Genomic DNA, 17,725 nt, shown 5'->3' with positions numbered 1-17,725 from the left:
GTCCAAGTCTCCTTTTTTTAATGATTTTTTGCGAAAACTAATAAAGATATTTATTTTTGTCGGTCCCTAGAGTTCTGTAAGAAAATGTAAAACACACGCTTATCTCGAACTTTCACCAAAATACATACATCTCAAAAAGTTTTTTGGAAATGGCAATTCGCTAAAATTTATCCACGTGAAATTTTTTGAAATTGTGATTCGCTAAAATTAGTCTTGCTAAAATTTCTATGATTAAAGTAATCTATATATTAAAAAACCATACAGAGTTATTGACAAACTTTTTTTACAAAACCCCCTGGAAATTTTCAACATCAGCTTACCCCTTAGATATTGAGTTTTCACCCCCTGGAAAATTCTTTTTTTGTTGATTTTCTGAAACAAGAGGTTGGAAAAAACCTGTAAAGTTTTATTGACCCCTGGAAATCTTCATAAAGCCCCTTAGAAATTTTTTGAAAATACAAAAAAAAACCTTGGAAAAAAGGGTTGAAAGACCCCTGAAAAGTTCGTCAATACCCCTGTAGGGACTAAAAATGGAATAACCCAATCCAACTAGTAAGAGGATCAAGAAATGTATATAATTTGAACTCTTTGAAAAAACTTTTATCTTTGAAAAAGATTGCTATAAACGTCGATCGATTGTCTTTAAGGAAACTAATTTTGTAAATAAATACTGGTCAAAATTGAAAAAATGGTGGTTTGTCAAAATTAATATCCATTGCCTTTACCCAAAATCGCCCCTCTTTTTAATCAAATTGCCCAAAATCTGATACAAATAAGAAATTTTGCCATAAAAGTATCTTTATTTTGTGACAGCCTAGAAAAAATCAACTTAAGAAGTATCTTATCTCCTTTTAGATCCATCAAATCCCAGAAGTTTACATAAATCTCTAAGGTAAGTTTATAAATACCTTCTTTTCTTTTCCTGACTTCTTTTGTTCCTTTTTATTTGCCTTTGTTTTGACAATCTTTGCCTTCTTTGGTGTTTTCGTCTTTGGTGTTTTGGATTTCTGCAAAAAAGAAAAGAAAAGGGATAAATGTCTTTTCAAAAAAATTTGTATCGTCTGGATGGTGGTACAGAGAGGCAAAAAAGTTCTTATAAAAAAGTGTATTTCTTTTCCCGCCAAATCATCCCTTTCTGATACAGGGCTAGAGTTCAATCTCTAACCTTTCTCAGGCAAGAAAAAGTGAAGCTTTAAAAAATGCGTCGCATTTTTGACGACAGATTGAATCTAACAATTCCTTTGTTTACGATTGATATTTTTTTCGAAATTTAGCGGTACATTTTAGTTTCAATCTGTCATTTGTGTAAAAACCAGGCGAGCCGCTCAAGGCCGCCCAACTTTGGTAGGATTTGTTGTTTCAAATCCTACCAAGGAGATTGACTTCTAGCCCTCCGGACTTATACTTCATTGTTTCTGATACCATTGGTCATTATGAAGATAATAATATTCTATATTTTTTCCAGGTCGAACGCAAATCGAGAGCAAAATACTACCGAAGATGAAGCTGAAGCCGCAAGGCTGAAGAAATAAAAATTACATACCACTTTCGCTTTAGTTGTTTCTTCTTCCTCTAGTTCTGTGTCCGTATCTGATGAGACCACCTCTTTGTTTTGAGTTTTCTCCCACTCCAACTCGAAATCATTGAGTTCCTCCTTGGTATCTAAAATGTAAAAAATAGACCAAAGTATGAGTTAAATTAATTCTATTTTTAGTGGGAAAAATACTTTTTGAGCATGAAATTTTCAAGTCAGGGTCCTATAAGGAAACTATTAGCTTTGTCCACTTAATGGTTTTTTTTATAGACTGGATGGTAGTCCTGCCAAAAGTAGACTCTAGTCTTGCTTAGTCACAAACGTTTTTAGGCCATTTTGAGCCTCGTTGTTCTTATACTTAAGGCGTACAAACTTTCGCGAGGACGAAAAATCGCGCCCGATAGTTCCTTCGCGAATTTTGAAATTTTTTCGTGAGCTAAACTTTCGCGAATCAAGACGTAAAATTGAGAATTTTCACATGAAAAAATTGCTTAGATAGGGACGTCCTTTAACTTATTAATCTTTTAACAGGCTAAAAATGCCAAAAAAGTTAAATTTTAAAGACCTTCTATTTTGCCAAGAATTTTTCGGGAGCATAAATTTTCGCGAATGGCCTTTCTTAGAATTTTCGCGGAAATCGTGAAAGTTTGTACGCATAAAGTATGAAAAAGAGTATTTTACGTATAGGATAGACATAGCCTGTCCCAATCGAAATGTTGCTAATAAAAAATCTAGCATCGTTCAACAAAAACTGGAATTGTTTTGTGCCTACCTCTCATTGCTAGAACCTTTCCATCCAAAACTTCTTTGGTGTTGATCCTGATACGGCAGGTCTCTCCTCTGATTACCCATTTCAATTGGTCCGTACTTTTAATAACGGTGGTACCATCAATTGCAAAAAAAATCAAAGTAAATTGAGGTAATTTATCCTCAACAGTTCTAACACGTGTACTAGGCCAGGGCCGGCGAATCAATGCGCTATATTTGAATGTATTTTTTGTTGAAAAATTCGCGATATTTAGCGTTTAAATTTGCGATTGCAAAAATTGAGCTTTTTTTCTACTTATGCTACAACATTTATTTTTACACCAGTGGTAGTTCAACCTTAGGTTAAGAAGGTTGTCAAATTTCAAGGCAAATGGAAAAGTCCTTGGGAAGATATGGGACCCGAAATACCCCTTGCTAGCACTTTTCTGTGAAATATCAAATCTCCAAATTTTTACTAAAAACGGGGGTTATGTTATCTCTTTTGAACAGTGCAATTAAAAGTTGGAAAGTTTTAAATGTTGATGCATTGGTACTATTGGTATCATTGATTATTTAAGTAAAATCACAATAATATGATTGTTTTTATTGAAACTATAAGTATATTGAACTTATATTGCCTTTGTTATTTTTAAGTGATTAAAGAACTTTGCTTATTCCCAAAACACTAAGTACAGTTTGGCTATGAGGTCATTATCGTATAATGATAAACTGTTAAAAAACTGTTTTATCATCACTACCCCCGTTTTTTGATTTGATTTGGAGATTTGATATTTCACAGAAAAGTGGTAGCAGCAAGGGGTATTTCGGGTCCCATATCTTCCGAAGGACTTTTTCGTTTGCCTTGAAATTTGACAACCTTCTTAACCTAAGGTTGAACTACCACTGGTGTAAAAATGAACAAGTAGAAAAAATAGCACAAGTAGAAAAAAAGCTCATTTGATTTTAACATACAGTTTTGAAAATATTTAGGTCCCAATAATCTAATTGCAAAATTAGTTACTTTGCAGTGAATCACTGCTCAAAATTGGAGACCAAAAGGACTATTTTATTAAAAGTTATTGGAGAAAAACCATTTTGTAGGAACCACAGACAGCGTACTTTCAACACAAAAAGTTTCAGCCTAAAATTCCACCTACATTTTCAGATTGAGAGTACCTCTATTTTTTGTAGGTTTTGAGGGGTATCCGCTGGTTATAATTTTGCACTTGCTTATAGCTGGAAAAAAGTACAGATTTTTGGGTGAAGGCTGGAAAAAGGTACATTTTCCAGCTGAAAATACCTGGAAAAAAGGATGTTTTTGACCAAAAAAGCTGGATTTTTCATCTAAAATAAGCGTGGCCACCCTGTTGAAAGTGGAGGGGCCAAATAGTAAGTGTCTAAGGAGGCGCCACCATGGTTGGCGCCGACGGGCAGAGAAAATTTTTGAATTTTGGCCTTCTGGATTGGCTAAAACAAGCTCTAATTTTCGACATTTATTGATCAGGTAACAGTTAACGAACTCCTGGTGAATGCAAAACTTTCAGCTAATTCTGTTGTTACAACTTTTTTGAGATAAGTTTTGTACCAAAAGCTACGAAGATAAGGTTAAAATCATAACTACCATATTTCTATCGCAGAAAATAGTAATACAATGACGTACAAATTAACACCAAAAGTCGTGTAAAAACCTGAAACTAAAAGATAAAGTCATCCCTAAAAATAAAATATAAGCTCAAAATTTACCAAAAATGTTATATCTTTTTTCTCTTGCCTCTACGAACTCGTTTCCAACCTCATTTAAATCCAGTTTGTCCGTTAAGTCTTTGTGGACGTGTAACAATGAAAGGGAATTGAAGCGCCTACTTTTCATGGTAGAACGCAACCAAGTTTTGAGTCTCCTTGCCGTTGAAAACGATCTCTCAGGTGTACACGATGTGGCAGGGTTAATCAGGAGCAACTTTACGACATGCACAATATTTGGCATGAGATCTCGGGTAGCGACAGAACATCCCTTTACAGCCCTGTGGATGTCTTTAAAGCACACAACTTTCTCATCACCCAAGACAATTCGCAGAACGTTTGCCTCGACTCGAACCAGATCCAGATCGACTTCGTCTTTGTAAATATCCAAGATGCTCTCGTGCGTCATGTCATCATTTGCAGACTGGCTGATAGCTTCTAACAAGAGGTTTTCAAAAGCTTGAAAAACTTTAAAACTTGGTTGATCGAAACGATCTTTTATAGAGTTAATTGCTACGTCCAAGATTTCAAAGTAAATTTCTCGGTAGTGCTCCTGGACTGTCTTCGGGTGGTGAGGTTCTGCTCCTTTGGTGTTGCGATCTACCCTGAAGTAATCAGTCATGGTTCTGTAGTTAGGGTTACGTCTCTTTCTCGGTAGAACTGGATCCTCAACGAAGCTGAATTTCGAAGCTTTCTTTGTAACACTTTCCATAAAAAGATTGGCTGAGCTATCACTTCGCATGTTCTCGAAAGTGGAAACAGTTAATAAAGCGGTCTCCTTTCCTTCGACTGCGGACATCCCTTCCTTTTGCAGAGTTTTGGAAAGGTTGTCAGTCAAAGAGAATATGGTATGGCCAAGATTAAGGGCAAAGAAAAAGCGAAACTGTGTTATTTGGCTTTGACAACCAATTATCCTTGAACGTGTTTCTCGGTCCAAGTTTCCTTCCAAACAGTCATCCCAAAGCTTGTATAAAGCTTCATAATTGTCCATGACCCTTTTGAATGCTGTTGCCCTCACGGTCCAGCGGGTGACGCACAATTTGGTTAAATCACTACTGCGCTCAGCTTCGATATCATCGTCATCATTAGAATTTTCAAACTCAAAATTATCCTTAATGACTCCCAGCATGTTTTGCCGTTTAGGTGAGTATTTCACGAGGGTCGTTATTTCGGCCATAGTTCCCATTAAGTCGCTTAAAATTCGGGACGAATTTGTCATGTCTTTCATCGAAAGACTCAACGAATGTCCATGACAATGCGTGTCAACGGCTTTAGGTTGAAGCTTCTTGATCTGTACTGCAACACCAGTTCTTTTTCCAAGCATATTGCTGGCCCCGTCATATGTTTGACCTCGGAGGTTAGATATTGGTAAATTGTACCTCGTTAGAGCATCCTTAATGCAAGAGACAATTGTTTCACTTTTAATGTTCGGGATTTCATAAAAACCTAAGAAATCTTTATGAGCATTTAAATAATCGTCTACCCATCTAGTGCAAAAAGAAAGCTGCTGCTTGTTTGAAATGTCTGTATACTCATCAGACATCAAAGAGAACATTTTACTGTTGTTGATATCATAAAGTTTGCGCCTGAGTAATTGGTTTGACATAATACCAAGAAGCTCATCTTGATAATCATGATGGATATATTTATTGACACCCTCAACCTTCTCCGTTAGCCTTTGTTTTATCCAAGGGTGATCATGGCTTCGTAAGTACAGAAGTTGGGTGAAATTATCGTTCCCGTCATCGTTACCACGAAGTGCTATACCCTGGCGAGCTAAAAATTGCAGCGATTCCATCAAGATCGTTAAATACTGGCGTTCTTTTTCCCTTTTTTTGGTCGTTTCATTGTTTAACATTTCTACGGGATCAGCACATTTTGGCACAATAGTTTCGTATGTCAATGCGGCAGTGTGGCATCGGCTTTTTGCATGATTTACAAAACAATCGGGAGCCTTTTTCCAATTTTTGAAGCCTGTTGATATGTAAGCAGGTTCTTTGTTGTGCTCAGCGGTCAACTTGTGTTCATGCTTTTGGCAATAAAAACAAAAAACGCAGTCTTTTTCCACATCGTAATGTAGCCATGGAAAATCATCAAACCACTTATGTTGACAACTACGTTCACGTTTTCCAATCCATGATTTCGGAAATTCAAAATCTTTGTCTGGTCGATATCGTTTTTTTGCAGATGGAGTTGATGAATTTTCCGTGAGGTCCGAATTATTTACACTAGCATTATTTACAGTACCTTCAAGTTGATTTCTACTTGCAGGAACAAAGTCTTCCGAAAAAGACGTTTCATTTGATTTTTTGAAAAAAGATTCAATCGATTTTTGCATTTTGCTGAAAGTTCAAGGTAAAAAGAAAAGATATGGAATCAAATATATTGGACAAAAATAACAAACGTTCAAGAACAGAGAACATTGCAATAATGTAATAAATATGGTAAACCAAAACACACACATACACACACGAAAAATTTCACCACATCCAGCATCACAACTAATATAATATCACAACTAATTTGAAAACTTCATTTTTTATAACAGGATGTTTAAAAATATGTTGAAGGATCCATGTCAAAATGAGCGTTCTTATAATGATATCATACGCACTATATGTTTAGAGGTGCATTTAAAAGACATTCCAGTTCACAAGTGCGCGTATTAACAGAAATAAAAAATCTACCAAAAAAAATTTTTTTTCTTAGCAAAAAAGTGGGGGGGCCATGGCCCCCCGGCCCCCCCCCCGTTTTGCCGGCCCTGTAGGCATGATGAATAATATCGTAAATCTCTTATTATCACTTCGTAAAAGCTTTGAGACAAGTGAATAAATCGAAAATTCGAACTCTTTTATAGTGAGATAAATTGTAAATCGGAAACATTTCGAATAATTCGCAACATTTTATTACGTCACATTTGATAGTTCGTTAATTAACGACATTCTCCAATGTTCGATTCGAATCTTAAGAAAACGTCACTTAGATGTAGTATTATGTAGCGTCAAAACACAGTCTGTTGACGTTCTTATAAGTTGTGTAATTATGAGTTGATAACTACAAAACTGAATGCACATAAAAAAGGATAATGTTATGTAATATTATGTAATTTGTTTAAAAGAAAAGATAAACAAACGTTCGAAAATAATGTGTTTCGTTTCTTATAAATACCCCCAGATAAACTTTTGATCTTTGATTCATTTAGTTGAGGTCTCCAAGTGCATTTTGTTATTTTGATCGTTATATTTTACCATGTCTGAGAAACGAGCACTTGATACTGTAGAGGAGGAAAAAGTTGACAAATTTTTTAGAGATGGTTGTGGTTGTAAAATTGGACCTGAAAAATCGCAATGTTTTCAATTATTCACCAAGGACCAAGTTTCTAAGTTTCGAGATGACGTTTTTGAGTTGGACAATAAAGAGAGAGACATGCTCGTAATGGGTTTTCTTATGGCTAATAAACCAAATAATGGTGATAAATCAAACTTTTTTTTGTATGGTCAACGTGTTTGTCGCACTACGTTTTTATTTTGTTTCGCCTTGTCACTAAAGCTCTATGCTACTTTGTGCAAACATTTCCAAACGAACGGCCTTGTTCCTCGTGAACATGGAAATAAGAGAAAATCACCACATAATTCTCTTCCAATCGAAACACGACAACATGCGGAAACCTTTCTCGTCAACTTTGCTGAGCAGAATGCTCTGTTACTACCGGGCAGAGTACCGCATTATCGTGACGAAGAGGCCAGGCTACAACTGCTACCGTCGCACGAAACCCGGAAAACAATTTATGAAAAGTATCGGGAGGCTAGTGATATTGTCGATCTACCCATTATGGGTCTAAGTACATTTTCGGAATTTTGGAGAGCCAGATTGCCCCACATCGTGATCGCAAAAACGATGAGCGATTTATGTTGGGTTTGCCAAGAGGGAAATACAAAACTAATTCGCGCGCGGGCCAAAAATTTCGAGGACGAAGATGACGATTATGACCAAGTCTTGGAAGAACATAAAAAACACATCGTCCGGGCTACCGAAGAGCAGCGCTATTACCGAGCCCAATGTGATAAGGCCAAAGAAAATGCAAAGGAGCTTATTGTTAGTTCGGAGAAGTTCGACCTCTTTTCGCCAAAGCCTAAGTGCTCATTTAAGGGTATGGCTCATTTTAGTTGGGACTTCGCTCAACAAGTCCACTACCCGTATAACCCACTTCAACCGGGCCCAATCTTTTTTAAAACGCCTCGAAAGTGCAGCATTTTTGGTATTTGTAATGATGGAGTCAATATGCAGTACAGCTACCTGATCGATGAAATCAATTCTACCGGAAAAGGAGCGAATACCACCATCAGCTACGTTCACCATTTTCTTGAAAATTTCAATCTTGGAGAAACTGATTCTCATTTACACGCTGATAACTGTTCAGGTATCAATACATGTTTTTTTATAAGCATAACGCTTATAAGCTTATTTGGCCTCATTATATATTGAAAAAAATATTTCTTAAACAATAGATCTATTGCTTTAAAGGATTAAAATCTGGGTCTCAGTATGCTTATAAGTATGTTATGCTTATAAAAAGAAAATCATGTACACGATTATGTATTTTGTGAATGTAAAATTTATCAGGCTTAATTATAAAGGGGTCAAAAGCATTTCCTGGAACAGCCCATATTTTTATCTTAAACGAGAAAATTGCTACTTTTAAAACAACTTTTCCAATAATTTCAAAAATTTATGACAATTGAAAATAAACATAAATATTAAGAATTAAATTATCATTTATATCAGATTATTAAGCAAACCAGTTATATAATTGTTTTTCACTTTTTTCAAACTTAGGCCAGAATAAGAATAATGCTTTCCTGCATTATCTGATGTGGAGAATAATCAATGGCTTCCATCAAAAAATTGAATATTCATTCATGATTGCTGGTCACACTAAATTCAGCTGCGACAGGTAAATACCTTATTGGTAGAATTTTTGGTGGGTGCTAAATTTGGCTTAACTGCCAAAACCAATAAATTTAGTATCCACCAGAATTCTACCAATAAGGTAGGTTATTTTACTAGACTTATCTTTATTAACTTGAGGGTACAAATTTTAGTAGGAACTAATTTTTGCGCTTTCTGTTTTATAACAATAAAAATACAGAATAAATAAATAAATTTATAATACAGAATGAAAAGTTTAAACCCTGATAATAATCTATCATACTAAAATACTAAACTTTTACAGCATTGGCCTCAAAGCAGTTAACAGTTAATTATTTTATGGGAAGAAGTTTTCAAGGTTTTAATTTTGCAAATGTGGTAATTTTCTTAATGTTGGCCTTAATTACTACAATATAAAATGGTATACCTTAAAGGAAGAAATTTTGGCGAGAATTTAATTTGGTGGATGGACGAAAAAACTAAATTTGGCGGGAATTTAATTTGGTGGTTGCTGAAAGATTTAACCTTAAATATGGCGTAAAAACAGAAAAAAATTCAAAAACATTGAAAAAATTAAATTTGGCGGATGGAGGAAAAAAGAAATTTTAGCGGAACTTAATTTGGCAGATTTCGGCCAAATCCGCCAAAATTTCTTCCTTTAAGGTATATGAAAAATTATAATTCTGAATTTAAGGTATTTCTAAGATCATTTAATTCCCTTCAAATCTACCAGGCCAGTATCTACAGTAATTTACTTTTCATTATTAGATGCTTTGGTGCCTTCAAAAAGAGTTTCCGCAAAACACATGTATCATCACTGTATGATGTTGCCAAAGTTTGTGACAGCACCAAGTGCAACATTTCCGTGCTTGTTGGGACACACGATCAAAAGATTCATGTCCCCACATATGATTGGACGGAACATTTCATACAGAAAAAGTTTAAACCAATCGAAAATCTCCTTGAGTACCATCACTTTCGAATGTCGTCTGATGAACCTGGTTTTGTGTATTGTTCAAAAACATTTGATGATTTACCGACCAAAATATGTATTGTTGAGGATTTTCGTAAAGTCTCTCATGATTTGCCATCTGTTGTGGAACCGAAAGGATTTTCAAGACAACGGAAGGAATATCTTTACACAGATATAAGAGAATTTTGCACGGAAGAAACGAAAAACATAACTGCAAAAACAACTGCAAACTGCACCGGATCCAGATCATTATTAATTAGTTTCTTAGTATTCTTTCTATTAGTCATTCTGAAAATGAAAAAAATAATTGTTAATGTTCAGTGATTTAAAAAAAGCAAAAGTCCATTACCGTATTTCCTCAAATAAGCGCTGCGGCTTATATCGAAATTGCAAACTTTTGTTTTTTGATTTTAAATTCTGGGTTCAGTAGAAAAATTGAATGCGTTTTGTTTAACGAGAAGCTTTTTATTTATTTCATCTCAATCAAAATTCAAGGAGAATCACAAACCATATGATATAAGTCTTTATGTTTTAATAAGCGCAGCTTTATTTTTTTGATTTTCTAATAAGCGCCGCTTTGCATTGGATTCTAGGTGCAACGCTATTATTAGAGAAAGAACTTAAAAAGAGGGTGGCGCTTATTTTGAAAAAATTTTTGGAGGAAATACGGTACCGTCTTTTCTCTACAATAAGCAAATTAAATCATTATTTTTGTGGTGCACGTTGAAATAAATTATGACATACTCATCAATTTGATAAGTATTTACATAGTATTGTCAACAGGGGCTACTTGGGATCCTCCAGTCAAACATGAGACTACCAACTATTGGTTCTCCTTTTCTGAAAACAAATTTCCTATGAATTCCGTGTTTGACTGGAATATCACAAGTAGCTCCGGTTGATGGAACAAATCTCAACTTTAGTTCCTTCAATATTATCATACTGTGACTAATTTTTTTCAATCAAATATCTATTTGTTATTTCAAAACAATTTTTTATTCAACCAAAGTTAAATATTTTCTTTGATTGTATTTTCTAGTTGCAATATGACATTGGATTTCTTTTTTGTTGTTTTATGTGAAAAATCAGGTCAAATAACCAAGCTTGGTTTAGTATAATATATATAACTTCAAAATATCGAACGCAAATGAAATAAGGCAACCATCGAAAATATGTAGTTGTAGACAAAAATTTCTAGTCGGACAAGTCAAAAAATTTTTCATCAAACGAGAGCGAATAATAAATATTTTAAAAACTATATATACTTTGAAACCATTTTCCAAAAACCTGACTAAATTTACTACCAACCAAACGACAACTCAATTTTAAGAAAATTTTTGACACAAACGGAACATATTTTCGATTGCCGCCCAAAGAGATAAAATTTCCAGATTTTTTTCTGTTTGCCCCTACCTGCCCGCATATGAAATTTCTGAGCGAGAAGAGAACATAACACAGCCTTTTTATATCGCCTGCATGCCTTTTATATCACCAAAACTTTCTTGCACCCTTTATTCTTTTACGGGAACAAAAGAAGTTTTCAATATCCTTGCATGAAAAAACTTGCAACACAAAAGTAAAAAAGTAAAAAAAAAATTGGGACAATTGGGACAATAACTCAGCTTTTCAGAACTTTTAATTCATCTATGTTTTAGAGAAACAGTAGCTATAGACTTTGTTAAAAGATTTTTGATATATATATAATTATAGACAAATCATCTTGCTTTTGCATGCAGCTTAGGAAATCCATCAATATCTTGTTTTTGTTGCCTTCTTATTCTACATATACACTCATCACTTTGGAGCAAGTTAAATTATGTCAGTATCAAATAAGTATTTGTTCCAAACAATTGGTGTCAAAATAATCCAATAGACAACAACAAGGCACCAATTTATCAGAAATGAGAACATCACTTTCCAGACTGTTGTACTGTTTACCTTTTTTAAACGTGCAAAAGTTTTGCCGGCAGCCGAGAGTTATGACCAAGGCCCGTTCTGTACGGTCCGGGACGGTCCGGACCGGACGGGAACGATAGATTCAAGCTATCGACTTATCAAAACAAACAAGATCGGCGAAAATAAATGTATCACTCGAGAACGGTCGGCACCGGTCCGGGCCGGTCCGGGTCGGTCTGCACCGATCATTTTATCGGACCGATCCAAAACTATGTTATCCAAATCGCTTGTGATGACACATTTATTCAAAAAGGCTCGAAAGGTTCTTGGCTTAACCTTGGACGAAAGATCACATACAATTGCTAAACGATTTGAGGTAAAATTACCCTCTGTTCTCCTAAGGTATTTGATATTTCTTACCACATTCCGCTTATCATGGTCATTCAACAGCTTTGGGCTGCCTTTGTTTACACGTCTTTTGTCGTGATCCTCTTGATTGAAGGCTTTTGTAGCATGGCACCATATGCTTCTTCTGCTGTATTGGGGATACATTTCTTCCAACTCTTTTACTTTAACATTTGCCTTCTGATGGAGTGCAGCAATTTCTGCAGCGTGTTTTATTGTTACCTTGGTCCACTTTCTTTTAGGATCTTTGTTTTCTTTGTTTTTACCCATTTTATTTATTTTTTTTTGCTAAAAGAAAAAAGAAAAACATTGCATTTTTGATTGTTTATATTTTTTGATCTTTTATATATTTTGACCTGCCAATATTTTTTTTTAATTGGCATATGCGTTTGTGTTTGTAATTAGTTGAAAGCAAGAAATTCTAGACTCAGTGTGCTTATAAAAAAAAGAATTTCAGAATTTCTTGCATTACTTCCATTGGAGGATGTAGGATGTATGCCTAGGTTTACCTAATGCTTTAAAGATATCAGAAAAGTTTTATTTGTAAATAGTAGAAAAACAAAGTTATTTTAAAGATTGTTATAAAAAAAATATTTTTTCCAAGCCCCCTTTTTTTCGAAACGTTAGCCAGTAGTCTACCAAAATCAACATAAATAATTTTTTTTTCATTGGAATCAACCCAACCTCAGTAGTTTCCTCCAATTGTCCATATACCCCTGAATCAACTCACAATACAGCCATAAATTGACTGTTTCTTATAAAAAAAGTAGTGACAGCAGACCCAACCCCCCAATTTCCTTCTCTGTAATCAGTAACTTAAGTTTACAAATCAGTTTCGACATAAATATCTAAAAAAATCTTAAAAAATTAGTTGAAAAAATGATTTGACGCTGAAAATTACTGGAAAAATTCTAAGTCCTTAAAAATACAAGACAATTCTGGCATTTAATGTCGGCACAAAATCAAATTTTTGGATATTTTTCCCCCGGACCCCCTAGTTCAACGTTGGAAGACCCTATCGCAAGACCTTAGGACACGGAATTTCTCCCGCAACTCAACATTGAACCAGGGGGCGGGGGAGTCATTTTTATCAATTTTTCACTTCAAAAGTGTGCCAACAATTAAATGCCGGGATTGAAGATACAATTGAAAATGTACCTGAATTGACTCCAGGTAACTTACAACAAAATTGAAGTTTCTTTTTTTTCGTTTGGAGCCTTGTATTTTGTTATGAATTTCAAAATTTATTGTTCTGTTTTTAGATGATATCCCTGTAGAAACATCAACAAACAATGAACAACATCCCTCAGCAAAAGAAGATACAATTGAAAATGTACCTGAATTGACTCCAGGTAACTTACAACAAAATTGAAGTTTCTTTTTTTCCGTTTAGAGCCTTGTATTTTGTTATGAATTTCAAAATTTATTGTTCTGTTTTTAGATGATATCCCTGTAGAAACATCAATAAACCTTGGACAACACCCCTCAGCAAAAGAAGATGCAGTTGACATTGTACATGAATTGACTCCAGGTATTTATAACAACATTGAAGTTTCTTTTTCTTTGTTTGGCGCCTTGTATTTTGTTACGAATTTCAACATTTATCGTTCTGTTTTTAGATAATATCCCTGTAGAAACATCAATAAACAATGAACAGCAACCCTCAGCAAAAGAAGATACAGTTGAAAATGTACCTGAATTGACTCCAGGTAACTTATTATAACATTGAAGTTTCTCTTTCTTTGTTTGGGTCAAAATACAAGGCTTGTATTTTGATATGAATTTCAAAATTATTGTTCTGTTTTTAGATAATATTCCTGTAGAAACATCAACAAACAATGAACAACATCCCTCAGCAAAAGAAGATACAATTGACATTGGACATGAATTGACTCCAGGTATTTATAACAACATTGAAGTTTCTTTTTCTTTGTTTGGGGCCTTGTATTTTGTTACGAATTTCAACATTTATCGTTCTGTTTTTAGATAATATCCCTGTAGAAACATCAACAAACAATGAACAGCAACCCTCAGCAAAGACAACCAAAAACAAGAAGCGAGTAAGTGAAATTTGCAATAGTTCATTAATTCTACCTAGCTGTAACAGAAAAATGTATGCTGTTTCAAATATTTTTTGGCCTCCATTTTTCAAGGGGATGGGGTGTTTTAGGGTGTCTTAACCATACTTTAAATTTCTTCTTTCGTTTTCAAAAGCAATTAGCAGATGTTAAATCAGAAATTTGAATCCTAAAAGTTAAATTGTCTTTCTTCTTTTGTAGAATAAAAAGCGTTGTAGAAGTTCTGGTGGTAAGTTGTGTTTAGACATTACTAGTTTAATCAGATGTTTTGTTACAATTGTTAGATCAAAAGTTTTGAACAGCTTTATCTTGATAGCATTAGTTCGCAACCGCACCTTTGTGTATTTCAGAGTTTTCTAAATCTTCATTGTTTTATTATTTCTAGAAAATAACGATGAACCAACTAACAAAAAGAACAAACAAGTTGAAAAGCACAAACTTATCCAATCTCGTTACAACTGCAAATTCTCAGAAGTTAAATTGTACGCAAACTTTTGGGACCTTGACTATAACCATCAAAAAGTATGGATACAATAACATTGTTACAATGGAACCAGCAAGAAGATATGCTGACTCAAACAAAAGAAGAGCACGAAAGTATTGGTTTCCGGATGCCTCTGGAGAACAAAAATTTGTTTGCAAAGATATGTTCATTTCCACCTTGGGATACCGTTTCGACAAATTCATTTCAACCGCGTTGAATACAACCTCAGATTTTGGAGTGACTTTACAAGATAAAAGGGGTAAACATCCGCCAAAGCATGCAATGTCAGATTCTGGAAAACAGACTTCCATTCAACATGTTATGTCATTCAATCCTCAAATTTCTCATTATCGGCGAGAGCATGCCCCAAATCGGTTATACCTTCCATCACAGCTGACCATTCAAGAAATGTACGAGGATCATCTTGATCAAAGGAAAGAAAACAATGAGAATGCCATGTCATGTGTTCAGTATACTCGAATTGTGAAAAGTCAAAACATATCGTTTGCAAAGCTTGGAGATGAGGAGTGTGAGACGTGTGAAAGTCATAAAATTCATCTGAGAGATGTAAAGCAAAAAGACACTAGCACGAGTGATGACAGGCTCAAAACTAGGATTTTCAATGTCAAAAGAATTGACAAGGATAAAGACATGTCTTGTGGAAAGGGTGATTGCTTAGCGTGTGCAGTTTGGCTAGATCACCAAACGAAGTACAGACAGGTTCGCAAGGCTTATAAAGATGATGGAGCTGCTGCAAAAATTTTCAAAGATACGTTATTTCTTTCCAGCGACATGCAGAAAGTCATCCTACTGCCTCGACTGCCGGGCTTCAAGTTAAATTTATTCACCAAGAGATTAGTGGTCATTAATCAAACTTTTGCTCCACTCAAGAGTGAAGATTTTGAAATCTGCAAGCCTGTTGGGGTTCTTTGGGGCACGAGGGTATTGCTGGACGTAAAGATGAAGACGTCACCATATACAGCTTTTTTTAAGAGTGACCACTGTTCGCAATATTCAAATGTTGTGCTTTGGTTGGATAATTGTTCAGGACAGAACAAGTGCTGGACATTATATACAGCCCTCGTATTCTTAGTCAATACTCCAAAGTCTAATTTGAGAAGAATAACTTTGAAGTATTTTACGGCAGGTCACACATTCATGTCGGCTGATTCATTTCACCGAAAAGTTGAGAAGGAGATGAAGCAAATGAAGAAAGTTTGCGACTGGCGAGACTTTCTGACATGTGTTGAGAAATCAGGAAACACGGTTGAGATGACGATTGGAGACTTCAAAGATTTCGAACATGAATTGAGTCAAGGTAAGGAGTCGAAAGAAACCAGACCACTCCTTAAAAATGTTGTTGTTGCCGAGTTTAAGAAAGGATCAACTTCCATGCACTACAAAACAACACACGAAGCAGATGAATTTTCTGAAGCTATTTTTCTGAAGGCCAAGATCAAGAAGGCCATTGTTGATAAAACTTATGAGGTGAAATCTAGAAAAACACCTCGTGGCGTAAATGCAAGTAAGCTAGATGATATATTCCAAACACTTGGACCTTTGATGCAACCATCACGCCTTGCTTTCTTCAAGGGGCTAGAAAAAAAAGACTGTGAAGATCTTTTGGAAACACGTTGAACTAATAAAAGTACAGAACTCCACATTTTATAATTAAATTTGCTTCAATTATGTGCACAAGTTTCTTTTTCCATTTTGTGCATTCATAAGTATAACAGATGCGTTTTTTCGTGATATATAATTTATTTGTTTCAACTTCATGCATTCGATACAGTAGTATATAATTTTTCTAAAATAATTTCTTTAAAAATAAATTATTCGATATAGCATTATATCTTTTCAAATTATTTGTTCTAATTCATGCATTCTATACAACAGTATAATCATCTTTTCAAATTATTTGTTCTAATTCATGCATTCTATACAACAGTATAATTATCCTTTTCAAATTATTTGTTCTAATTCATACATTCTATACAACAGTATAATTATCTTTTCAAATTATTTGTTCTTATTTACACATTCTATGTTGACTTTTTTAAATATCTAATATTTATCATTTCTCTTTTACTTTGTAAAGTCATGGCTCCTTTAGCCACTTCAAAAAATAATCATCAAGATTTCGAGAATGACGTATTTACCCTATTTTTAGGTTTTCAGAGGTAAAATTTCAAACCCCCGTTTATTAGGATTTAAAAAATTTAACCCTCCCCCCGTTTATTCGGCACCTAAGAGTAATTATTTATTTAGAAAGTTTTTAGTTTCAAGTTTAAGTGTTCTAGTAGTCTTTCTAATATTTGTCTCACTTTTTGCAGTAGTATTTTTATAATAATTCTTAAACCATATTTAAAGATTATCTTACTATTCATAATATTTTATTCAAAAAAGCATTGAATATTAAAATAAAATCCCATTGTTTTTATCATTATTAGTTTGTCATTTTATTAAATTAATTATTTCAAAAACAAAGGCACCCCCAGCCGTTTGCGTGAATTGTTGATTGGCCTTTCTTGGTTGTGTGAATGGGTGAAAATTGAAAAAATGCATAAAATATGTGAGTCGAGGGTCCACTGGGGGGTCCTCTATAACCCTAACCTTTCAATAATGCTCATCTAAATCTGCGTACTTCCTTTTGTCAGAAAACAAAATCCTTCAGATCATTAAAGATCTTCGAAATAGTTTTCTGATAAAAAGAAGTAAGCCACATACTTCTTTTTGTCAGAAAACAAATCCACAAAACTGAAAATCTTTTTCTGGTAAAGAAAAGGCCGTACTTTTTTGAGATGCCAGTTTCATGTCTCAAAAAAAGAAATGCATTTAAAAATTGAAGTTCAATTGGTAGATAATTAGTCAGTCATTTGTTTTTTGATATGTATTACATGCATCTAATGCCAGCATAAAACGCGTTGTTCGATTTTCTC

The 17,725-nt window shown here is 34.4% G+C and overlaps 2 protein-coding genes across 2 annotated transcripts; one reads left to right on the top strand and one right to left on the bottom strand.

The window, feature by feature from the left end:
- Positions 1–4,013: 4,013 nt before the first annotated feature.
- On the bottom strand, positions 4,014–6,359 carry LOC136798130 (zinc finger MYM-type protein 1-like). Its single transcript, XM_067054713.1, has one exon. The coding sequence runs from the start codon at positions 6,357–6,359 to the stop codon at positions 4,014–4,016; it is 2,346 nt and encodes a 781-aa protein (XP_066910814.1).
- A 911-nt stretch (positions 6,360–7,270) lies between these two features.
- On the top strand, positions 7,271–14,214 carry LOC136798129 (uncharacterized). Its single transcript, XM_067054712.1, has 7 exons — positions 7,271–8,441; positions 8,858–8,975; positions 9,719–10,182; positions 13,487–13,576; positions 13,666–13,755; positions 13,844–13,933; positions 14,033–14,214. The coding sequence occupies exons 1-7, from the start codon at positions 7,271–7,273 to the stop codon at positions 14,212–14,214; spliced, it is 2,205 nt and encodes a 734-aa protein (XP_066910813.1).
- The last annotated feature ends 3,511 nt before the right edge of the window (positions 14,215–17,725 follow it).

Source organism: Clytia hemisphaerica, unplaced genomic scaffold (genome assembly GCF_902728285.1).
Source record: "Clytia hemisphaerica strain Z4C2 unplaced genomic scaffold, Clytia hemisphaerica genome assembly, whole genome shotgun sequence".
In the NCBI taxonomy this organism is placed as follows: Eukaryota; Metazoa; Cnidaria; class Hydrozoa; order Leptothecata; family Clytiidae; genus Clytia; species Clytia hemisphaerica.
The sequence above is the reverse complement of the archived record's forward strand: the minus strand, read 5'-3'. Positions and strand labels throughout refer to the sequence as shown.

Bases quoted from the DNA above. Each gene is read 5' to 3' on its own strand.
- LOC136798130 (XM_067054713.1), bottom strand. From the start codon at position 6,359: ATGCAAAAATCGATTGAATCTTTTTTCAAAAAATCAAATGAAACGTCT.
- LOC136798129 (XM_067054712.1), top strand. From the start codon at position 7,271: ATGTCTGAGAAACGAGCACTTGATACTGTAGAGGAGGAAAAAGTTGAC. The intron at 8,442-8,857 runs GTATCAATACAT...TTTCAAACTTAG, and splicing joins ACACGCTGATAACTGTTCAG to GCCAGAATAAGAATAATGCT. The intron at 13,934-14,032 runs GTAACTTATTAT...TTCTGTTTTTAG, and splicing joins TGTACCTGAATTGACTCCAG to ATAATATTCCTGTAGAAACA.